Below are 26,117 nucleotides of genomic sequence, written 5' to 3' on the forward strand. Positions count from 1 at the left end.
GAAAAATTCAAACAAGGATTTCTGTATTCCAATTTTTTCTCTTGCTTAGAGAGATTGAAAATACATTGAGATATTTTTACTGATCTATTTCATGCTCAAGCGAATTCTAGGTTCATTGCAAACACAAAAAAAAAAAAAAAAGACAGAAGAAGACTTACTAAGAGGGATATCATCTAGGTATGAAGAAAATGGGAGAAATGAGTAGTCACTGTGTGCTGGCTTCACAGAAGAGCTTATGCAAAAATGCCATACTCCCATCGCTGAGACAGGTGAAAACAGCTCTCCCCAAGGTCTACTACAATTAAAAACTTAGGTCTTGAATACAAATGTAAAGTAGTCTTTCTGTAGGTATAGAATCATTGAATCATAGACTCATTAAGGCTGGAAAAGATCTTTAAGATATCAAGACCAACCACTCACCTAATACAATCACCAAGTTCACTACTAAAGTATGTTCTCAACACCATATCCACACTGGTTTTGAACTTGGCTCCTGTGTTGCATCTCCTCTGCAGATCCAAATCTGACCCTACCTTGTTTCTCTTTTTCTTAAAGACTCACAAATCATAAGCTGAAAATAGCTCCAAAATGAAACAAGGGCAAAGATCACACAAAGGAACTGATCTCTGATCAAAAGCACCACATTAAATAATCTATTTCCTAAAATTAAAGTGATGTTCAGTACAGATGTGTCCAATTTTCTTTTTTATTTTTTCCCATATGTTTTCAGGACAGCTAGAACCAGCAGAGGCATTATTTTCTTCTTTTATATAACACTAGCATAAAACAGAGCACTTCACACAAAACACTTGCCTATGTAAGACACCCTAGAGAAAGGGAGAACATTAGCATCTCAATTATGTTGGTTTGCAAAAATTATTATTTACTACTTTTCATTGTGTGTTCTATTTTTTTGCTTTTCTGAGTTTCATGTTAGGGTAATGGGGGACAGAGTACATTCTGAAATGAACTGTGATGCTCCAGAACACAACCATTCACTGAAATGGGCAGTTTGTCTTCTGGTATCACATACTATGTTCCTTAATACTATTTGTGCTGTGCCACTTAAAAAGAAAAATATTATTTAAATGAAGAGTTAATAATTCTCCGTGATGCAATTACTCAATGCAGAACTCTAGTGAATATTGTCAACTGTTTATCAGCTGAACCTGGCATGCTTTACAAAATTAATCCTTAAGAACTGCTGGGGCCTGGCTGCAATAGCCCTTTTCTTTCCCTCCTAGCTGCAGGCACAAACTTTCACAGATTGCATGGATATGATCATTCTTTCCCCTTCCTCTGTTACACAGGATCAGTAGGCCTATCCATCTTTTATTGTAGGAATTCAACAGAAATCCCATCCCCAAACATATCCCACACCAATCTACTTTCAGTATGAATACTCATGAATGGTTTCCTCAAAGTGTATATATCTGTATTTGTATCTATATCTCCAGTAAGACTGCAGACAAATGTCTCTTTGTGCTGCAGGTAGTTCCACTCAGAGGAGGTCCATGCTGGAAAGAGGAAACAAACCCCGAGATCAAGGAAAGCATCATCCTAATCTTTTGCATGCATAGCTGTTGTGATAAACTCTTAGTATTTAGGACAACCTCTATAGGACAAAGTCCATTGCTGATTATACAAAAATGCTGGCATGAGCTTTCTGTGTCTGAAAGGAATTTTCATTGAAGAAAATACATGTGAAAGATAATTGATATATTTCTTAAGCACAGTGAAAATCTAAAGATATTGTAATAATTGATGAGTTTTCATTTCTGTGTTCTTCTGCAAACAGAACAGCTGTAGGAACAGCTGCATAAACAACTCTTGTATTAGAGCTGCTAGTATTATAGGTTCATTTAAAAAAAAAAAAAAAGTTTATTTGTCATGCTGCACACCCAGATGATAAAAGCAATTACACATCTACTCTACCAAAGCTAAGCTTGTTCTCTTTATGCTACTGTTCTGCTTTTAAACAGAACTCTCTTGTAATATTATAAAGGTAAGCAACCATTACCTAGACTTCTAGAATAAAGATGTTTAGCTAGACTTGTAGACTGCAGCCCCCAAAACATTAGATTATAATTTAACAGCATTTGGATGAAGATAATTGAAGGCAGGGGTGGGCTTGCAAATCATTGCTGCAAGATCAGGTGATTTACAATGTCAATAGCTTCATTCTTCTGATATTTAAAACTATAATGATGTAATTTTATTCTTCTAAATAAGCCAGGCCCTAGTAACTCAAAAAAATAAAAAGGGTATTTTTTTTTTGTAATTATGTATCTCAGCATTTACTATCCATCAACTAGAGCAGTAATAGATATCAATTATAGGACCTAAAGAGTCACGAGTTGACTCTGAATGCTTCAGTACAGCACAAAGAGAAGAGACTGTCTCATCCGTACATATATTTAAGTGTTCACTTGACCACATTCAGCAGCATATGTCCCTGCAAATAGGCTTCAAGCAGTCACTTTAGCCAAAACTCATCAATCTTTGTATGTAAACCACAAATACAGAGACCACTCAGCAGTTATTTGAGTGTTCTTGGAAGAACATTATGTAAATAAGAGTTTTGTAAATTTATTTTGATGTGATTATTTTTCTTGTACTACTTGGCACAGTTCCACTGGGCTTGAAATAATTACAACAAGTATTAATTCTGCCTTTCTGTATGCTTTATATAGACCCCTAAAAAGGTGTTATTTTTTCTTGTTTGCACTTCTTTGGAATGTGCGAGGCTGACACTTTTTTTTATAGATAAACAGTGATTTAGAAGTTAGAGCTACATATAGTCAAAACTGTCAGTTCATAAGGTGTGAAGAGACTCCTTTCACCTCGAAGTTTTGTAACATTTTGATGCTCATCCAACAGCTCCTAATCCACAAATCTTATATGAGGATCTTGGTTCCCATTTAATTTAAACACACCATTGCAGACATTGCAGATAGAAAGAAGCGGGGAAAGGGAGAGGTCCTACTTCTTCTGATTATAGAGAAATACTTAAAATATTCCACTATGAGTTCTACATCAATATCCAACAAGTCCTAGATGCACTCCATTTTATAATGGTCATGTTCAGACAGAGACTCATACAAACACCTGTAACCTACAGGGATGTTCACACTGACAGCAGAACAAGACTCAACCCATTTAGGTCCCACTTGTGAAAGGCTGCAATCCTGCTTACACCTTCCCAGGAAGGGAGTACAGGAACAGAACTACATCTTTGCCTGAGTTACCAGGCTGAGGGGACTCAACAGCACTGACCTGGACTGACACACCAGTTACAGAAAATGAAAGAATTGAGAGGATCTCAGAGCAGAGACATCAGAGCCAGGAAGGCTAAGCACAGCCCTCAGCACAGACCAGCATCCATCACAGCCCACATTCAAACACGGGTACTGTTCGATTCCACAATGCCAGGACACTGAGCAGCACTCTGTCTATGAGAGGAGAGGTGCTTGTGAATACTCTTTCCCCTCCAAACTCTGAAAATGCCTGTACACATAAAACAAGCAGTCAGGTGAGTTCAGTGATGGATGTACACAAAAGCATTGTGATGGTACACACAAAATATAATCTGCCACATCTCTGACAGAAGCAACAACCCCAGTCAATACATTTAGATGATTTCTTATTTTGCATCTCTGCTTACTACTCCACATTCAGCACAGTTTGTACATGGGGGTTGGATATCTCTTTTATCAAGCAACTCTTTGTTCCTGTATTTATAGTGATGCACTAGTATTGAATCAGAAATGTCCTGCTGCACTGTCTTGTTAATACAAAACACATCTTCAGCATCAGTCTTCAAGTGGATATTCAGTATTCTTCACAAATTCTTTAGCAATTCTTTTTACAAAGTAAATCATACATCTCTCAGAATCAAAATTTGTGTTCATTCAAAATAAGCTCTTTCCTTCTCTCACAGTCTCTCTCCGTAGCCTTCTGCAATAAAACCAAATCATTTCCATTCCTCATTTCAGACATCCAAATATCACAAATTGCTCTCAGCAGCACCTACTACAACATAAATCATCGTATTTCTTACTCATCTTCCATCTCCACTGATGTGATTTACTTTGCCCTTGCTGGTTCTTGAACATTATAACCAGCCCAAGTATTAGCAAAAATATAGGACAGAAGAGGTAGTTTGAGAAGTAGAAATTGCAGAAATTCTCTGCTCTCCACATCTGCAAAAATTCCTCTCCTAACACACGCAGGTCCTCTCAGTTTTTCCAGAGTTAAAGCAAGGACTAAATAATACCTGCATACAATCTTGAAATTTTTGCTATTGGAATAGTAAAGTAAAATCTGAAAACTCCCAGATGAATGCCCACTTGTTAGTGCTGAAATGTAACAAGAAAGAGTTCGGTATATTCCACAGTGTTTAGATGGACACCTAAACACAAAAACCAGTGTCTAACCTAACTGAATTGTCATTGGGATGCCACTTCCCTTTTGAGACATGAAAGTATCTTCATAAGATCCCTGCTTACACATTCAGTTGCCACCACTTAATCAAAGAGAGTAAATGAGTTTAAATGAGTTTTCAAAAAAATGTTTGAAAGAGAAACTAGTCCAAAAGTATAAAGTGGCTTAAACTGGCCTAAGCTAACATATATCATCCAGATTTTTGATTTCATGGATGATCTCACTCAGACTTTTGTGATCTATGGGATTATCATGCACGTACACTATCAGCTGTGCCTGGTTATAAATGCAAGGATATGTCACTTCAGTTAAAGCTCAAGCAGTATTTCCTGGTGGTTGGATTGCAGCCTTTAATCATAACTTAAGTGAGGCCTTAGTCCTGTAGACCATAGACCTTACACACTAGTTCTAATGGGACCAGGAACAAGGTTCCAGATACTGGAGAGGACAAGGCAGAATTTAAATCCCCTGCTCTCTTTCAACTTTGTATAGCCAAGCAGGCACTGAGTCTATAAATTAATAAAAGCTCTAGGCTTTTTGACATGATTAGTTCCTGCCTTTTTTTTTTTTTTTTTTTTTTTTTTTACATCAGAATGTAAAAGACTCACATCTTTCTATTTAGGACAGAAAATTTTTACACAGGATAGATGAACATCCTCTTGCTCAAATTTTATATATCATGCACCACTTTCAGTTCATCACTCTTTATTCGGAGACAATCTAACAAAATCACTGTACATGAGCAACTACCCTAATCTAGTCTTTAATCAAACCTCTACATTTTACCTGCAAGAATCTGTTGTGCATCTGTAATAAATTCAATTTCCAACATTGTCCACCTTTTTGCAACTTGAACATTTAATAATGCCAGCACTTCTTTCCCAAAGGAGAAGGCTCTATGGAAATGGGGAACTTTACTCATATGTCATATGTCACATCACTTTATCATTAGTAAAATGCCACTACCTCTGAGTAAAATAACAGCATGTGACAACAATGCTGTACCAGTCTGAGGAAAGAAATTGTGTAATGCTTTTTGGGAATAGCACAAGAAATTTAACCGCTGAGAACATAACTGAATAAACTGAAATTTGGAAAACACTCTGAGAACCCCATCACTGTCTATGCAAAAAGCAAAGCATTCAGAGGTTTAGAGGGTTGATTTAGGCAGTGGGTGTAACCCAGGTGCAATCCAATTTGCCCTCAAAGTGAGACACTAGATGTGGACCAGTCCTGTGTTTGAAACTATATAAATGCTGAAACGTTGTGCTGCATCCATTCTTGTATTTGAGTGTTGTTTTTTGAGTTGTTACGCAGTAACAACTGTTGACCTTGTTGGGCTTCAGAGGACCTTTCAAAAACAGTTGAAAGGAGCTTGGATTTTTTAGTGGATCTGTTGAAATATCTCTTCTAAATAACACACATCTAACACAGAAAAATTCTGTTTTGGTTTGTCTTCCATTGTCCCAAATTTGCAAGTTTGAGACAGAGCGAGTTGCAGAGGCAGGCAGGTAGAAACCAAGTCTACATGCAGCAGTGAGAGGTAATAAACTGAGGAAGGCAAAATAAGTACATTTAACACACAGTTTGGTTTGAGTGGCATCAGGCATCCTGCCTTTCTCATATTTAGCAGAGCAGAATTGGTTCTAAACCAGATGGAATTTTGCAAGGGAATTTCCATGAGGGATGTTATATGACAAGACTACTGCAAAATAACATCTCAGAGATGCAGTCATGCAAAAAATGGGTTGCAAAGAATTTGCTTTGCTGTAACTAAGACAATTATCATCCTTCCAAATTTCTAATACTTAGTAGGGTTTTACTTAGTAAAACTCTGTACTTAACTTTGTCTGTTGTTTTACCTGGCAAGAAGATCTGCAGACTCTTGCCAATTCATAGATCTACTAGTGTTCAATCAGATTTTCAGGATTTTCAAATGAAAGGGTTTTAGCTCTTACCATACCTGCCACAAGGGCTTCATAAAGGCAGTTTTTAGCCCTTTCACTGTTTGTCTTTTCTCTGTGTGACCAGGCAGTCCAAGGCTGAACCAGCAAGGGAGCAAATGGAGAACTAGCTCTAGCCTTGTCTCCTCCTGGATGGCACCACTAAAGAAGAAGCTGGAAGAATGAGAACTGTCTGTGCCCAGGTCCAGAGGGAGCTGACATGTCTGCTCCAGAAACAGATTTCCACCTACTTCCAAAGACCTGTGGCTAACAGTTTTCCTCCGCATGGGATAATCACTCAGCAGAAGTCAGCTGTTTTAACATGCTCTTTATCCAGTAATGTTGATCTGTTTGCGCCAATTCTATGTGCTTTGGCAGGAGATAAGAAAATTATCGACACAGTGTAAGAACTTTCACTGGGAAAATGGAAAAAACCCCATTTGATTAAAGTCTTATCAGTTTCATGGTTAAGGTTGTACTGATACTTCTTGTGTCCACAGACTGCTCTGATTTATAGGTAACAATTTATAGAAGCTAAAACCTCTCTCCTGGTACTCTCCTTTGCCTTCCCAGGTCCAACAGTACTCATCTGACAAGGTGAAGGAAACACCAAACCCTCCAACTCTAAGCTACACTGGCTGAGAAAAGTTATTTCTGGTTCATAAAGAGTGCATGGCCCAGTTCATGTCCTCCCTGACCCTTGCACACAGCAAGGTCACTGCATGCTCTCTCCCAAGACAGTACAACTGTACTCAAAATGGACCTTAAAAACCATTCTGCCTATGGCTGCAGTACACTTTCTCATGTGCAGGTGCTTAGCTGAGGTTTTCTGAATCCTCTCCCAAGTGTATGTGGCTTCCATACCTACTGAATTATGTGCCAGCGGACCCTGATGCAATGCTGCACATGCACCCCCGATGTACCCTCACAGATCCAGCCCTGGGGATCAGCCCCAAAATGCCACCACCCCTCCACTCCCACCCAGCGTCCTACCTGGCATCAGCTGCGCTGCTGCCTCAGGGGTGATGGTGGGCGCCGCGTGGGGCTGCTGCTGGCTGGAGCTGACCTCAGGCTCAGCGCCCACTGAGGGCGAGCCGGCCACCTCACCACCTGGGACCAGCTGTGGGATGGACGGGAGGGTCTCCTCAGCAGCCGCCGGCGGCTCCTCCTGACCGGGCAGCTGCAGGGCTGAGAGGGGGATGCTGATGGGTTTCCCCGCGGTGGTGATGGCGTTGGAGCTGGTGGCTGGCACCTGCAGGGTTGCCACGGGGCCACCGCCGGCGCCCCAGGCCGGGGAGGCCAGGGGTGCCCGGGGCGGCCGCTGCGCGGGCAGGCGGGGCGGGCCGGGCGGGGAGGCGCAGGGGCGCTGCGGGTCGGGCTCGGGGCCCGCGCCCGGCGGCGCCGCGCTCCTGCTGGGCCCCAGGCAGGACGGCCCAGCCGGGGGCTGCGGCTTGGGCTTGGACATCTGTGTCAGGGCCAGGGCCGGCCCATCGGCGCCGGCCGTCAGCTCCGCGTTGGCCACTATATAATAGTCCTCAGGGAGCTCCTGCTTTATCTTCTTGAGGAGCACGTCACCGCCGCCCTCGTCGGCGGGCTGCGGCTGGGCCTGGGCTGCGGCAGCCGGCCGCTTGCGGGGGCCGGTGGAAGCACGGTGCGGGTGTGGCTCAAAGTCACTGTCCTCGTCGGTGACGGAGGACTCACACACCATGTCGAAGAGGGTGGCCTCATCCTCGTACTCCTCCACAGGCTCGCCCAGCTCTGACGGCTCGCTGCAGTAGGAGAAGTCGCAGGAGTCACGAGTGCGGGTGCAGTCCAGCTTGGCCTTCACTGGCCGGCCTGGGTAGCGCTCCAGGGGGCTAGCCTGAGCCTCTGATGGCACCCCCAGCATGCTGGGGCTGTCCGAGTTGAAGCTGCGGCTGTCCTGGAAGCAGACACGCTCCTGGGAGCCGGCCCGGCAAGTGGCGGCCAGGGGCCAGTGGTAGGCATGGCCAGCGCTACAGCCCCACATGGCAGTCAGGTTGCCGTGGGCCCCCTCGGAAAGGAGGTGCTTGAGGTTGGGAATGAGGCTGCAGATGGTCCCATGGCTGTGGGCCCAGCTCACCAGCTTGGAGAGATTTTCGGATGAGGTGTGAAGGCAGTCCTCCATGGTACAGGATGAACAGCGCCTGGCTGCTGGGAAGTCAGCTGAAGACAGTTCAGATCACAGGGTCCTGGCACTGATAGTCATATGTTGCCAAGTTCATATTTACTTCTCGCCTGCAGAGAGACAGAGCAAAACCCCACTCTTAGCACTCTCAAAGCATGACAACATCTGCATGGGAAAATGAAACATCTGTATACTTAGCTAAACCCACCCATTTCACACTCATCTCATGTCCTTCAAAACATGCCTCAAAATTACGACTGGTTTTAAGCACCTCATTTCTCATTCTCAGAACATCCCTGCAGCATACAACTGAAGAGAAAATTGCTTTTCAAACAAGCCAATTCAGTATTAGTGGCAAAATGATTAGAAGCTTAATTCTCTGGCAAAATATAAAAGCAGCCCAAAAGATGGTGATTTTGTGTTCATACCTAGAAAACAAAAATTAAACAAAATCTTAACAAAATCTTAATTTAATTACTCTTGAACACCAAGGTAGCAATCAAGCATCAACTGGATCTGAAGAAACAATGAAGTTTTACATAATTTAGGCAGATTTCTCAACCGAATGAAATATCTCCTTGTCAACTGAATTTAAGAGGTATCAAAAGGAAGGCTTGAAACTTGAGTTTTCAATACAAGGAATAAGCAAACAAGCTCACCTTTCGCTGTTCTATACTGATAGTCATCAGTTGTTCAAAGGCTTATGAGACTTTAAACGAGCCTGCAAGACTTAAGCCAGAACCTTCCTTTAACTTTGAGACTTAACGTTTTGCTTTTTTTCATATTGTCTGTTTTCCAACATCTAAATCATTATTCAGTTCAAGAAAAACTATTGCCATTTTCATCAAAACTATTTAGAAATTTGCAGTACAAGATGACAGTAAAGTCTGTGTGTCTCTCTTTGTATACAGCAAATGATGGAGAAGTCATCTCCAGTGACCTCAGACAGATAAAGTATCTGTGAATTTCTTCTCATTTCTGCAGGACTGTTTGGAAGATCTCCCTAACCCTCTCTGCTGTGCTCTGTGAACATGACCTGCAATTCTTAGAGTTCCTATTGCTCTCATTTCACTTTTGTTTTCATATAGGAAGAAAAGCCCATTACATTCGTCCCAGATCAAATGCAGCATCCATGGCAATGTTATACCTCATTTTATTCTTTGTCCTCACCTACACAAGCATTTTTAGATACAAAATGAACTGCATCAAGGCTCAAAAAGACAGCCACATGGTCGATAACTGCCGCCATACTTAGGGTAATTCTTTCCCTAAAAATCAATACAAATGACTACCTGCCTACCTAGTTGTTCCTCAGTCACCTGTCACCAGTTAGCTGCAGATATCTGGGTTTGCTCTGTGCCAAGGGAGGTGAAGAGGCTGTGTTTCAATGATTTTGCAGTTTGCACATCCCAGGCACCAGGCGAGGGTTGGTCTGTGGAAACCAAAACAGGAAATACAATAGACATGCTGCCTATGATTTTCCCCACAAGGCTCCTCCTGGGTTTTTTCACCGTGCCCACTGTGAATCTTTGGTGGGGTCGAGAATAAAGCCAGCATGGGGATTTCTAGAAACTTTACAAATTTCTAGGTATTTTTTCAAGATCTTTGAAATTAAGCATGGAGGTAATGAATGAACAGGAAAAAGCATATAATTAGGAAAAAATTGTGTAAAATTCAAGCTTTGTTTTGAAGTAGCTCAAGAGAGAATGTATGCACAGAGAACAGCTGCTACAATAACTTGAATTCTAGCCCACGTGCAAGAAAAAAATCTCAGAGTATCACTTGGAACACAAAGCTCCTTGCATGACCAATGCATTTGTGAAGTATAATAAATGCAGAAGGCTCCAAATTTGCAAGTGTTTTAGGCACTGGAGAAGACCTCCTTTTTCAAACATATGACTTTCAAATATCTAAAATTTTGATATATTTTGTTATTTGTTTTAAAGCTTTTAAAGATCACTCTTAACAGGGGTCAAAATCCCTGTTTCTCCTAAGAAAACCATATTTCTTCTAAAAGACTAAGGAGTCCATGTTTATTCTAAGAGTTATATTCAAAGATACATACTCACAATGTACCCTGCCACAGAAGAAACACCAGAAGACAGGAGGAAGAACTCCATACTCACAGCAAGGCAAAGAAGACAATCTGGAAAGTGAACAGGAGTAAGGAGGGAGATCTAAAGTCAGCAATACAGTCAGGAGCTGCATCAAGGTAAACTTTGTGTGGTATCATGGAGCTGCTCTGTCACCACACTACCAGGAATGTATCTTGGGAATACAGGAAGCCCCATCTGGCTGACGGGCCGCTTTCTCCTTAGGGAAATGAGATAAGGTGTGCCACAGTCTGACTGCCATGGTCAAGATTGTTTGTGCAATTACTCAGAAGCACTGTGTCTTCAGTTTGCCAACTGCAACAAAAGTTGCAAGTGGCACTTTGGGAGGGAAGATTCATGCTGTAGAAAGCACAGAAAATTCATCATGTCCCTAGTTTTCTGAATAAATGTCTTGTCTGCTCAAACAGCAGGATCCTGGCAGACAATCTGCTCTTGTTTTCTAAATCACATTTTAGAGATTGTGTAAGTTCTTAATTCAGACTGGCAAGATTTGATAAGATGACTCATGTTTAATAACCTGATAACATGATAACTCTGAAATCATACAGTAACATGATGTAGTTTCAATGTGATCTACATCAGTATTTTTACTGCAAGACAGAAGTCTTAATCTTCCACAGCATTTTTCTGCAGTTCAGAGCCTACAAATATCTAATTCAGAATGAAGCATGTCTGGGTTCTAGAAATTCACTGCAGCAATCTGAATCTTCAAGGAAGAGTAAAATTGTAAGGCTTTTTTAGATTTTAGAACCTCATTTACAACGTACTACTATAATGACTACTGTGGACAGAATGTGTGCTGTGCAAGAAAGTGGTAAACCATGCCTTGAGATCTGTTATGCATTACAAGGAACATAATTTCATTTAGGAAAGGCAATATTTTCTGTATCCAGAACCAGCGTTTTGTCACTGGTGACGATTTGATTACCAAAGAGCAGTGAAAAATAGCAACATTTAAAGAGTTGCCCTCCTTCATGTTCTAAGATGGGGCATCTTAGTAGGTTTAGCTACTTTAATGCAGACAAAATTCTTCCTGATTTTGCACAGTGCAATAGCAAGAGGCCCTTTGTTATGAGAGGTGCTTGCACCAGGCAAGTCCCAGGAACAATAGCAGTTGGTAGTTGTCCAAAATGAACCCTTTCCTTTATCCCATGAAAAGAACAAACAAGCACCATCGGGGAGCAGAGATCTAGCTACTTCAACTACATTTTCTCTTTTGGCTCCTTGCACATGAAAGTCATAGAGTGGAGTTTTGGTTAGGACCTTATGGAAGGTTCCTCAGAGTAAAAAGGAATTCTGTGATATGGCTCCCTCAGAAAGGAGGCAACAGAGGTGAGGATTCAGAAGGAACTGAATGCAACAAAATGGGATGATGCAGAGGTGTTGAGTAGGAAGTGGGTGTCCTCCAACAGTGTCTGTACGGTGGAATATAGATTTGGTGGACCAATAGCTCAGAGAGGGTGATGGGTGCGTTTTGTTGTAAAGAAGGAGAAAAATCATGTTGGGATTCTGTCCTCTCACAGAACCCCAGGTAGTTAGCAATGGATTACCTTCCCAGAGTTATCTTAGATAGGTTGATTCACACTAACTTGCATTACACAAATTGAAACTCTATTACCATTACTGATTATTAGTACTTCCATACTGATTTTTTTCAAGGGAGCTATATAGCCAGGACTATATTTACAGTCCTCTTGAGACATGATGCTAAGGCTGATACTACTTAAAATTTCCTAAAAGTTCAAGATTATCAAGTAAGAATACAATGCAAAATTTACTACTGTTAATAATAATTAAAAAATGTTCTAATCATACAGCTGTATAAAAACTAAAACTTGAATCCTAAAACATTAAGACAGGTGTAAAAAGCTCTGCATTTACTCATTTTACATAGCATGGATCTCAAACAATCTTATAGCAGCTGACATCTTGTCAGCTTCTACATTAAAAAAAAAAACTTAGAAAGCATTTGGGCTCTGCTTTCTCATACTTGTAAAAGAAGCTCAGAATATTTTAAATCCTCTCTGTTTTTAGTCTCTCCACCATGTACAAACTTACTAGGCTATTGGTCCATCACCATCTGAAGGGGAAGCATTGCTTCATTTTTTGAAAGATAATTTCCATATTAAAAGCACTGTATATTAAAGGTTTGGCCACCATAGTGTAAGCATCTATTTAATTCAAGATTTTAGCTAATGGACAATATTGGGGCTTCTCTAATTACTAGAATTTCTTATGCCAAATGTTTAGCATTGATAAATGACAGAGGTCAATAACAGCAGAAATCCAAGTGCAAATTCAATCACAAAAGTAGAGTAGTACTGAAATCCTCAGAAAGGCCTGCTGCAGTCCCACAAGCCCTTTAGCCATCAGTACAGGATCACCTGCATATTTCCTTTTCTCAAAGTAAGTTGCTTAAGTAGACTCAACAGGAGCTGCAGCCTTGCCCAGATAGCAACTGCAAATGCTGCGGACCTCAGCCATGCAACAGAGCACAAGAAATCACACCACTGCTAATCACCTTCTTTGCTATCTCCTATGAGAGGACTCCTCCTGACATTGGGGTTAAAGCTCAACCTCTTTGACCCAGTGTTTTGATTTGTTCCCTGATATTGCTAAGGAGGTCATCAATATGAAAAAGGACCAGGACAGATAACCAAAACAGACCAGCAATCTGGAGGGAATGGGAATGGATGAGTGCATTTTCTCATGTCAACTCAAATATTTTTGAATTTACTTTCTGCTTGAAATAAAGGCTATGAAGCAAGAAGAAGCAGAAAGAGAGAGAGAAAGAAAGAACATATAAAACAATGGCATCTTATAGGCAAGGTATGAATCAAGTAGTTTACCCAGTTCACCATGGGGAGAAGAGGTTGACTTCCACCTCTGATTCCAACCTCTGTATATGGTTCCTTTTATTTAGGAACATGTGTTTTTAAGTGAGTGTTTCTTCAGGAAAATGAAGGGCATACATTAACAGAGGACAGGCTCACAAATCCTGGCAAGTTCTGCAAGCCTGTGAGATAGTTTGGCAATGTCATGTATTGTTAAGCTAGGGAGTAACTTTTCCACCTATGCTCATTTATCACTTAACACAGTCTCTGGATGGTGTCTTCAAGGGAAAAAGAACCTCTCACCTCAACAAAATAACTTTTTTCAACTTATGTAAGCCTATGCTGTTTGTCTGTGATTTTAGCTCTGTAAGAAATAATTTAGAAATAAATAGAGATACACAGGAGGAAAAAAACAAAACCTTCATGCTAATTTTCCACCTCTACAATTCTAGGATCACAGTTTTTCCATAAAGTTAGTCATTTATTTGTGTGCATGCAAGTGCCTTCCCTCTTGTGGGTCTCAGAGATTTTGTGCTTATATTTTGGGCTTTTTGAAATCATAGGAGCTCTGCTGCTGAATAAGCAGGCTTTACTCTCAGTGAACCACAATTACAATTCCTATCAATAACAAGCAGCACCAAGAAAGCTTTCCCAAAAGAGGGGCTCAGAGGGCAGTAGGAAGAAAATATATTTGTTTATGGGCAAGCAGTGCTATGCTCCATTCAGAAAAATACCATGGTTGTCTGTCACATTTACGCCACAAGACTGCAGTTTCTTCTAAGTTGATGGTTAGTGTTCAGGATGCTTTCCTTGCCAAGTGTGGCATGCCTTCAGCTGCAGCTGTCCTCACCGCAAGCCAGAGCAAAGCAGCAAAACCTGTTTGCTGGAGAAACTCCTTTAGCTGGTTGGGACAGCATTTGAGGGTTTCCTCACCTTTTCATGTGGAAGACTATTACAGGATTAAGAGCCTCCCACGGGCCTGCCTCATTCACAAAGTAAAATGATTCACCCACTGACAGCAGAATTGACTAAGGAACAGTTTGGGCACTCAGTCTTTAATCTGAGTGCAATGCTAAAGGCATCACTCCTTCTAGTTTTGTTAGCTTTTTCCCCCAGCACCTTCTAAACAGATCTACGTGAGCCCTGCTCTTGCACAATATGGCTGAAGGGTCACAGAGAGACCAAAAGAGCACCAGGAGAAGCAGGTGAAAAGGGAGCAGAACAGATGGTGCAGGAAACCTGATCAATCTAAGCAAGATCTTGTATGTAGAAACCTCTCCTATTACCTACATGCCAAAGTCTCAATTAAGCTTCCTAAGACTTACCTATTTCTCACCCTTTTTTCCCCCAGCTCATTGTGATTCTTTTGATAATTCCTCAGACATATTAAATCCTTATAATGAATCCCTGACCAAGCTACGCCCTGTGCTGGTGCTTCCCTGTCATGAGTTTCATTCCTCAGGAATATAGGCCTGATTTGGTTGTTCTCATTTGCAGGGTGTAGAATCAACAGAGAACAGTACAGAAATGCACAGAACTGCTTCTTCTTGCTGAGGAAGGCTCTTCCTTCCAAGGACCATGGCTGAAAGAAAAGTGACCTTTCTACAGTTCTTGAATGTATCTGCTAAGTTGCCGAGTACCTCCAGCTCCAGAGAAGTCAAAGCACTTGGCAGTACTATGCTTTATCTTTTTTACCCTGTATCTTCCTTATGCATTCTATAAAAGAAATGTTCTGCCATGCTTTTCACAGAAGCTCTGTAGCACTAATGGAGTCCTGTAAAATATCAACACTCCATACTACTTACAACTGAGCAGTGTACTGCTGAACCCAGAAAAGATTTTAGGATTTTGAAGGTACCAAATCCTGCTTTTCAATTCAGTGTCTAGCAAGTGCACCCCTGAAACTTTCTCTCAAATGACACATATCTCATTTTGTTAAGAAAGATACTTCTCACTGTGATCTGCAGCAAAGACCTGAGCAACAATATATGATAGTAAAAGGGTTTTAAAATCATGGAGATTTAGGGTTAAAAGGAAAAATAAGCTTAGAAGGCGCTGGAGAAATAAATACCCTAAGCACATGAAGAACTTGTACTTGATAGAACTGCACCTGTGTAGCTAGTACATGATAAATTATATAATTGTTAGATGTGATGATTGTTTAGTAATTAAATATAATTACTGTTCAATCATAAGAATAATTATGAGAAACTGTGGTCAGGGACCTAAGAAAGATCATGAGAAACTCATGTCAATGTATACAGTAGAACAATATAAGTTTAATAATTAATATGTAAGTTATATAATGATAGAATATAAGATACACTCAGCTCAAAAGACATGTTGGAGTCAGATTTGGGTCTGGACCCCTGATTCCCAGAGCTCTTAATAAAAGCACCTGCATATAATCATATCCCGTGATTATGTGTTCCAGAACGCTAACACATAGACTCTTTGGCCTAGCTGAAAAAAACTCTGTTCCTTCGGACTGACAAAAGAAAGCAAGTTTTAAGACCAGCAGTTCTGCAGACTTACACACTGTTAGATGAACTGTCCAATGACCATTATGTAACACTGGGTTAGTGAGCAGAGAAAAGTGTGGGAAGTGCAAACATTTTCAGTTGTACTCATATCTTTCTCCACTAGTAGCAATGAAGGTGATGTAACAAGAATGATGATCACTGCAAAATCCATCCTGGACTTCCAAGCACTTGGAAAACTTTGTAACTGATTTGTGTGAATATGGCTCTACCTTCTACTAAGGTTATAATGGATCTGACACTGAACTTTGCCACATCTTCAAACAAAACCCATCCTTTTCATAAAGTATCTTTCAACAGCAAAGGCAAAATGCATGTTTCCAACTTACTGTTGCACTGTTCCTCATTCCTTGAATACAGGTAGGACTACTGCTACACAGAAAGAAACAGCTATTGTGGTGCAACCAAGCTATCCACTCTCAAATTTGCTTAGAAGAGCTTAATATCCACTGAAGTGAAGACTCCACTGAGTGCAGTGGCCATTGAACCAGGTCCAGAATGTCTTATCTGTGAGGTTGGATTTGCCCAATGAATAATGTCACTGTAGCCACTTCCCTTGATGGATAAATTTTATCCACCAAGAGAAAATATAAGCTGAGGTCAGTTGTGTGAGGTTCAGCTAGACCAAGTGCCGAGTCCTGTACTTTGGCCACAACAACCCCACATAGTGCTACAGGCTGGAGGCAGAGTGGCTAGAAATCTGCCCAGTGGAAAAGTGGCTGAACATGAGGTAGAATATGCCCAGGTGGACAAAAAGGACAATGGCATCCTGGCCTTTATTGCAATTGTAGCCAGCAGGACCAGAGCAGTCCCTCTGTACTGGGCACCAGTGAGGCTGTGCCTCAAGTGCTGTGTTCAGTTCTGGGTCCCTCACTAAAAGAAAGACACTGAGGTGCTGGAGTGTGTCCAAAGAAGGGCAAAGGAGCTGAGAAAGGATCTGGAGCACAGGTCTGATGAGAAGCAGCTGAGGGATCTGGGGCTGTTTAACTTGGAGGAAAGGAGGCTCAGGGGAGACCTTATCACTACAACTCTGCAACCTGAAAGGAGGGTGTAGCCAGGTGTGTTTGGTCTCTTCTTCCAGACAACTAGCATAAAAATAAGAGGACATAGCCTCAAGGGGCTGAGGTTGGACATTAAGAATTTCTTCACAGAAAGGGGAACTAAATGTTGGAATGGACTGCCCTAGGATGTGATGGAGTCACCATCCCTGGAGGTGTTTAAGAAAAGATTGGATGTGGTACTTAGTTCATGGTATCAGATATCTTACTATAGTTCATAACTTATAGTTGGTAATTATAACTTACTATAATCAATGGTATCAGATATCTTTTTCCAACTAACTGATTCTGTAATTCTGTAATTTTGATTTCTGTTTTTTGAAAAGCCCAAACTGATGAAAATATGCCTCCACACTCACATAATTCTTTAGTCATTTTTCTTAATAAGATTTTTTTACCTGAGTCACCAGTTCTTAATCCCTTTAGCAATCCAGATTCTCTTGCTTTGAGTTCACATTTTGTCTACCAAAACATAAAAATCCAAAAATAAGACCTCTTGCTCCATTTTTCAACCCAACATTTTTCATCTCTTATAAGTGTTAGAAATTCTTGCCTCCACTTTGAATGACTCCAACCTGTGTTTTACACAGAGCTGGCATCATCTCTCAGAGCAAGCTGAGCAGGGTGCTGAGGTGACAACAGCAACACAGTTTTCCAGAAGAAAAAAAAAATGGCCCTGGTTTTGCTTTTGCTACAAGTGGATCTTGCAATAACCAAGAAGGGATTCTCAGGTACACCAGTACACAAGCAGAACGTCCGGGGTAAAACCTGCTGTGAGAAGAGACAAAAATCATACTGACAAGGAACTCTGCATCTAGTCAACACCTTAACAGTTTAACAGCTCTGCTGCAGCACTGCCAGGGCGAAAATCTGATATTCACGATGCCTCCACTACCTTTGTCAATATGAGTATTAAAGGCAACATCAGTATAAATGTGATGGTGACAACAATGTACATTTCTACACCATGCAACCAGTGCTACAACACAAATGAGTACTTGAGAAGATGCCTGTGCATCAGGATTAGTAAAACATTGCAGGGAGTTTTACTGTAGCCTCAGGTAAAGCTTGGCTATCTCTCATATTTTATTATCTATATATTCAGCAAAGACATTTTTAAAGAAAGAATCATCTTCTGGGAAAGCATTTTTGAAAAGTATATCAACAATAAGATTTTAAGGTCCTGAGCACTTGAAAAAAATTATATTTTGCTGAATTTACAAGGGAGCTTATCTATCACAGATTGGTTATTTTCTGTTGTTTATCAAAATTTTTTCCAAAATTGCATCTGCCTTCACACCATTTTTCATGATGATCTGAGACTAAAACTGGATTATATTGAAGACTCAGCTTATATGTCTCAGTTTGCAGTTAAGAATCATTCTTTAATGGAGAAATCACACCCCATGTTTGGAAAATGTTTAAAATATAGCCTTTCCTGAGTTTACAATGAAGTGTGTGTACCCTCTCTAACTTTAGAATTCCAGTTATACAAATCAAGCACACACAGCCTGAAGGCAAGATGTTTTCCCTGGTTCTTCATTTTTCTAGAAATTATATTAAAAGAAAGTCTGCACATGATTTACTGAAAGGAAAACAGAAATACTAACACTGACTTGCACAAAAATTATGAAGACCAAACATCCCCATCTTCTTAGAGGGAAATCAATGCCTTCAGTTCCAGCCCAAACAATTTAACTATTCCATGCTATTCCTCACAAGCACACGTGAGCAGCTCCTGTGTATTAAAGGCTTTACTGTGTCACATTTTATTTGTAATTTTTATTTGTAGGATTTCTTTCATTTTGGAGCTTTTCTAAACCAGTTGAAAATTGGAATAGTGCTGCAATAGCAATACTGAAAACATGCATTGGCTAAAAAGTGCCAGTGAAACAACTCTGTTAACCACCTATGAAAAACTGAGGTTGTTTCCTACAGAAATTAGAAAAATTGTAGAAACTCAACATTTCTGTGTAAGGATGACATTTCACTGCCTTTATTAGAATTTAAGGGTTTAGTTTTGTCCTTTTTTAAACACAGAGGTGGTTTTGGATGTTAAATGATTCTCCAAGGACTTAATTCTCAGCAAGAAAAACATTCTGAACTGTCTTTACAGTGTGCTTTTTGAAGTATCAACAATTATTGTTATCATTGAATTATTGGCATCACTCTGAGGTCCTGTCCTGCAGCTGCTTTTTAAAACCTTTTAAAAAACACCCCAGTTTCAGAGAAGAGAGTTGTTCTTGTCAAACAATTTTGAAAAAAAATACAAGAAACTTAAAGATAGCAGATTATTCCATGAACAGGCTGTTATCTAACTCTTCATAACAGATCATATGCAACTGAGTCTCTAATAACAGTTTCTAGAACTGACTTTGACATGAAATAGAAAAAACAGTGACATAAAAGCTGTCCTAGAAATAGACCAGCAAGGATTTGCATTCAAATGTAAACTAGACAAAAATACAAGGTAACGTCCTGTAGCTGACAGTCAAGAGGACCAAAAGACTAGAAATGCTTCACTGAACTATGTATCAAGTTTCCTTTTATCCCTAGAAACATATCTAGCTGTGCCTCTAACATAATATCACTCATCAACTGAGATTAAAATGAAAATTAAACCAAGGTTTAAAACAGATTATATTTTAAGATTACTGAGATGAGTTCCCTGAAAGTATGCAGAGATCGATGTCTCATGATGCTTGCCCACATACAGGTTAGGGATTGATGGCAATCCCACAGGACAAGCAGCCTGACCTATCATTCTCTTGATGAGAATAATTATTCTTAATTAAGAAGATGGGGAATGGGACATCCAGAGATCTTAAGAGACTGCACCCATGCAGGCCACTCTGCATGCCACCACAAAAACTTGCAGGTCTGAGTTCAGTGGGGCTGGAGCTATGGAGGCTTCAACAGCTGTACATTAACAGTCCTTTGACATTGGCTGGCTCAGTCAACCCAGGCCTCAGTTCTTACAAACATTTATGTAACCAAAAGCACTGAATGGCATGCTCAGGGGTCTATGTAAACTAAACATCTATAAAATCTGACCCTGAGGATCTGAAAACTTAACAAAAGTCTAACTAGGCAAGTACTGGATCTTTGGCCAAAAGAACTAGAAGCATGTTCTCAAGCAAGCACAGTTCTTATTAACATCAGTGCAGGATTTGGCATGCACAGCATGTAGATTTAGGGAAGGTGCATGTTTCAGAAAAGAGAGAAACTCCAGAATATTCAACTGGCATGCAAAAGACTTTGGAAGAAGAGCTCTACCTATTATGGAGGACTCTCAAGTCTTACAAACTCTCATTTATTTCCTCTTAGAGATTCAAAATTCAAACTGTAGCTTTGGACAACTGAAGTTCAAAACAACGTGCAACATACACTGCTGAATATTTGGCAAAGTAAGTAAAAACAAGACTGAATAAATCACAGGACCAGTAAAGTGGAATCAGGTCTGTAAGAAAAACATTCATATCTGGTTGGATGTATTGTTACATACTTGCATCACAAATCTGCATTAATCTGTGGATGCCCCATTACTGGAAGTGTTCAAGGGTCGGTGCGATAGGGCTCTGAGGAACCTGATCTAGTGAGTGGCATTCCTGTCCATGGCAAAGGGATTTGGAACTAGATCTTTAAGTCCCTTCCAATCCAAACCATTCTATGATTCTGTGATTCATTAAAGTCTTTTCTTGTTATGCTTTATTAGTACTGGACTTATTGCACAAAAATAGATGAGGAAATTCCTTCCAAAATTATCCATTTCTCTTCATATTGGTTTATTTCATTAGAGTGAAAAATGGTCCTAGACAAAATGCATACCAGTATAAACAGCTAAATAAAACCAATTACAAGCAGGATAGGCATTTATTTTAAGGCATGCACCTCCAAAGCAAACTTTTAACTTTCAAAAAATGCATCCTGACAAACTTCTTAGTCTCCAGAAAGATAAATTTAAAAAAAATAAAAAAATTCCATGTGTAATCCTCCCCTCCCCTGCAATCCCTCCCCACTAAATAACAGACAATCAATCAGAATATTTCTTAAAATACAGTAATTTCAAAGAAAACAGCAGGTGTTTTACTATACCAACCTGACCATATTTCTAACTAATTCTTTCTTGTGGTTTCATTTAGTCCAGCATTTGACTAGAGTAAGTAGAAAATATACAGTCTTTCCTCATTCAAAATAAAAAAGGGGAAAACCCCAACACACCTTTATCCCATAAATACAAGCTGAAGTGTCATACTGTATAGGCATTCCAGGGACATTGATATCAATATCTAATTTCTTCTAACTCTCTCTAGATATGAATAGCCTATATTTAATGACAAACACTGAAAAACATACCAAAAATAACTAAGGATCACACTGTGAGCAGCACAGGGCTTTCTAACATACGAATTATTAATCTAATCTTTGAAAAAATTTTCTACAAGGACACGCACAGATTTGATATTCATTCATTCGACTGTGTCATGGACTATATTTGCATTTAAAACCAGTCAAATCTCTTACACAGAGCAGACATCTGGACCTTTCTTGTTTGAAGAAATAAAACAGAACCTAGAAGAGCTATTTTGGAATTATAGTGAGGAATGACACAGGGTCTTATTTAGAAATTAGAACTCAAAATAAAAAGGAAAAATGGTGAAAAAGAACATGCTGACATTTATACAGGATGTAAGTGTACTGAACTGCCCTGACCAATTTTCTTAAATTTCTGCTGACATCTTTCCAATTGGATTTCACTGGCAGTGCACTTAGTTTCATCTCCTCTCAGAAAGACTTGCTTCAGTCAAGGCTCCTGATTACTTACTAGTATGTTGAGTCCAGAACAGAAAAATGTGTACTGTGAATTCTTGCATTGATGCTTCACACCCCTCTTGAGGTGTCTGAAAACAGGGCTGGTTCCTTCTAGTTGCAAAGTGTCACCATTGAGATACAGTTGGGGGGCAGCAGTGAAAATGAATTACTACCACCAAACTCAACATCTCTCCAGATAGCAGCACTTCTGAATTTGCCAAGACAAGACATCCACTAACCCTTCTGTGAACTGTCAGTGCTGGAGCAACCTCAGAAAGAAGCCAGAGGGACAATTACCCCTTGCCTTACACCATATCTGGGTCTTGAGCTGAATTTCACCTAGTTTTGCACTGACAGTTTTCAACTTCACCTGCTGGCATCTCAGCAGTCACTGTGGTACATACAAGGCAGGAGAAAACAGAATCCTCCAGGTCTGAATGCAATTCCTCTCATACGTTCACACACACTTCCACCTGTCCAACTGCAAGTAAAAGGTACATGTTGGCACCAGAAAGAAAGGTGGAAGTGCTGACTGAGCATTACCACTGAAAAATGTCCTTGCTATGTTTAACCTCCAAACCCTTCTGATGCTGTCAGTAGTCTAAGGTTTCAATAGCATTTCTAGGAGACTGCGTTGAAGGGTCAGAGCAAGATGGCATCTCCAGCCACAGTCCCATGTACAAAGCCAAAGAAAATGCTGTGAAGTAACCCTTAGCAAAGCAGCCCCCCATGCTGGGACTTTGCTGGTGTGCCAAATGGAAGGGCATATTTCACTTACTGTCCTGGGAAGCTCAACATGCCACTGTCCTGGCCAGACAGAAGGCTGGACACAATTTCTGACCCATGCTTTCCTGCAGCAACAGAAAAATAAATTCTGCCACACACAAGGTGAACATACTAAGATCTTGTAGGACATACAAATATGTTGCTCCTTGGGTCATCTACACTATGAACAAGATGATCTTTCTATAATGCCTTTTAAAATGTAACCATTCCAATAGAGCAGAAATGCAAGTACTGAAATGTTGCATCTGATGAAGCATGAATGCTGGCACTTCTGAAACTGTTCCTCTTTGTAGCCATGTAACTGCTCTTGTCCACAGAAAAAATGGCACAGAAACAAAGCACTCAAAGGTTTTACAAAACACAGCACATCTGAAAAGTCTGAGCAATCCAAATTACATTTGCAAAGGGCAAGCTCCACAGTTTTATATGGCCCAGCAGCAGCATGAGTCCAAACTGAACAGCTCTGTTCCCCCTATAAATGCCTTTTATGAATCTGCTTTTAGAACAGTTAAAAACATTGAGTAGGTCCTTCAGTTTGGCCCTCAGAGATGGAACTGTGTCCACCTTTGTTAAAACCAGGTTTCTTTTCGAGCTGCACCACAGCACTGCATTGCAGAGGAGTCTATTCCAGTGGTTGCTAAAGCAAGCAAAATGCTGAGGGACATTAAGAGAAATTTAGCCTACTTGGCTGTCTGCAGACTGGAACAACTAGACTTCAGAATACTTCTAAAAGAGATGCAAACAAAAATAAAGGCTCTCATAGCATTTTAAAAGGCCTGTGTTTGGAATAGCTGTGCAATATAAAATAAATCTGCCAAAGACAAAAAGGAAAGAAATTAAAATCTCTTGGCTGTACAGTCTTGGAAGATGATAGATAGGGAAAAGGCAGTCAAAAGTGTCTCTCTATGCAGCACAGCTATGCAAGTTAAACATTTCATAGCTAAGAGCACTATATTTGGTAACTAGCCTTTTTTTTTTTTTTTTTTTTTTTTAAATGTAAAGCTTCTGGTTGTTCTCATCTAGAGTCCAGTCCTACAGACTAGGCAAGATGGACAGTGCAGGGCATGGGGAAGGAGAGCAGCCTCTGAGACTAATAAGCAGGCAGGCAGGATTGGTTCTATGCCAGTAACTAGAAGTGATACTTGAGCCAACCATGTGAAGATACAAGACATACAGAAGAAACCACTCTGACATTGCTCTCCAGTGCATGGAGATAACTCACACCAGTGGTAACAGCAAGAGCACTAGAAAATACCTTGCCACTAGGCAAATGGTGCTTGGTGAGACTGACCTGCTCACCTAGGTGGCTGCGAATGCTTATCACTCGAACATTGTGCAAATCTGAATCACAGCCACCACTGGGCAGCATCCAGTGATGGGGCTGTATTTATTAGCTTCATGTTTTGCCCAGTTCACTTCCTTTACCTATGGAATATTTGTGAAGCCAGTAATGTACAAAGTACAAAGGCACCAGCAGTCAACATTAGGAAAAGACTAATTTAAGAAATTAATGTAAGCAAAAGGCTATCAAAATCCCCAAAACACAGACACATATTTAAACAAATGTCCATAAAGAAGACAAGTGGCAATGTCTAAACTACTTCACTTAGCTTCTCAGTGAAACAGAGCAGTGCTGTCACCTGCCTCTGCTTTAACAAGTCCTTCCACAGAAAGTTAAAGACCAACTTTAAAAATTTCTGTTAAGTAATATACACTTAACCCAGATGTTTAAATCAAATACTCACTGCCAGTTTCAGCAAAGGTCACATTTGCCTGTAACTTTCTTTAATTCTTCCTTATAGCATCTTATACAATTTGTAGCCAACATTTGTAGTAGTTTTACCATTTGGCATAAAAGCATGCAGAAATACATGAACCATCTAAATCCATCCAGAGGAACTGTTAGAAAGTATTGCGAAGGTTTCCAGCATGGTTCAGTTTCATCAACTTCCTTCAGCCCCTGCACATGCTGCTGCCATGCCAAGTGGCATTCCCAGCTGACAGTCATATGCCAGATCCTGAGTGATGCACAGTGAAGGCACTCACTTGATCATCCTTGTACCTTCCCATTAATGGCACACTAAATTCCTTTGCCACCAAGGTTAACAGACAAGATGTAACTCACTAGTGTGATAGCTTGCAGAGTTTTGAAAGCAGAGGAGGTTTTGGTCAGGTGCAAGAACTGCGTTCTCCTTGCTGCGCAGCATAGAGGGAGAGTTGGGAGCTGTCTTGGTGAGCCTGGCATGTATAGATGCTGCAAAATTAAATTTACAATCCTTTTAAACCATTCCAAACCACTCTTATAACAGAAAAATCAAGATTGCCCTTTACGGCAGTTTCTAGAAAACATACTCTGTTAACTGTGAAACATAAGTTGGCAACCAGACAGGCCATGGATTTTATTTACAGCAGCAGTTCCTGAAAAACTGTTCTCTCCACCAGTCCCAGACTTCCCACTCACAGCCCACTCAATCCCCAGCATGCACATCAGCAACCTTTATGAACACAAAACAAAACAGAATAGAACAGGATTTTGTAAGAACAAATACTGTCTTGCTACAACTGTCCACCCAGTTACTCTGTACTCCTCTAGCATAACAAGAAAATACATACCATAAGAAAGAGCAAAATAACTTTCTGCCAGCAAACAGCAGGCATATTGCTTTGCATGGACAAACCTGGTGGCTTGCATGCTGCAATTGCAATAGCATGCATAAAGTTCACATGCACTACACATATGAAGCTGCACTTCACGATGAGCATCACACAGCAACAAGTAGCCCTTGCATTGCCCATTTTTATTTTTGCTGTTTAACTGTAGCCCCTTTCTCCTGAAGGCATCACTAAGACACCAGTCTCAAAAAGACACTGTTAAATATTGCTCTCTCCTCTTACTAGGAAGATACTATTGCTTTAACCCTGTCTGTGGGAAGAGTCTTTTGTGTCTCATGTCCACCACAGTGAACAGAATCCAGACAGACTATTGCAAATTGCACCATTCCAGAGGAAACTGTAGTCTCCTGTCCAAAGAATCTGATTCAAAATTTGGTTTTCTCTTGAGAGATTTATACCAAAATACAGTAAGCTCCTTCAGGAAGCACCAGTTCTGAGCCACATGGCTTTTAAGGAAAACTCAGTTTTAAAGTTTCACCTCATTCTCCCACCTTAAAACCACTGTGGCATGTAATCACCTGATTATATGGTGCACTGGATAGTTTCTTCCATTAGATTCTCTCTAACTTGAGGGGCTGGAAACTTCTTTGTATTTTTTGAGTTGTTGTTCTGGTTTGAAAGCAAAACCAGTGAGAGACTCCAAGTCAGAAATACAATTTATTGGGAAAAGGGGAAAAGGACAAAAATACATGCAATAATACAAAGGGAAAGGCTACTGACAAAGTCAGAATACAACCTGGCCAGCGTGCTGGTAGCAGTCCGAATTGG

The 26,117-nt window shown here is 40.4% G+C and overlaps 1 protein-coding gene across 6 annotated transcripts in view; it reads right to left on the reverse strand.

The window, feature by feature from the left end:
* Positions 1 to 26,117, reverse strand: part of KIAA1958 (KIAA1958 ortholog) — an 86,654-nt gene that overhangs the window by 26,306 nt on the left and 34,231 nt on the right. For 4 of the 6 annotated variants that reach the window (XM_085567955.1, XM_077790079.2, XM_085567954.1 and 1 more), the window contains one exon: positions 7,380 to 8,642. In XM_085567955.1, coding sequence (XP_085424081.1) covers positions 7,380 to 8,532 — 1,153 coding nt within the window. In that variant the 5' untranslated portion in view covers positions 8,533 to 8,642. Of the gene's footprint in view, positions 1 to 7,379; positions 8,643 to 9,832; positions 9,965 to 24,801; positions 24,929 to 26,117 lie in introns of those variants that run through there. The other 2 variants (XM_085567956.1, XM_085567957.1) reach the window with 2 other exon arrangements.

The sequence above is a fragment of the Lonchura striata genome, chromosome Z (genome assembly GCF_050655825.1).
Source record: "Lonchura striata isolate lonStrDom1 chromosome Z, ASM5065582v1, whole genome shotgun sequence".
NCBI lineage: Eukaryota > Metazoa > Chordata > Aves > Passeriformes > Estrildidae > Lonchura > Lonchura striata.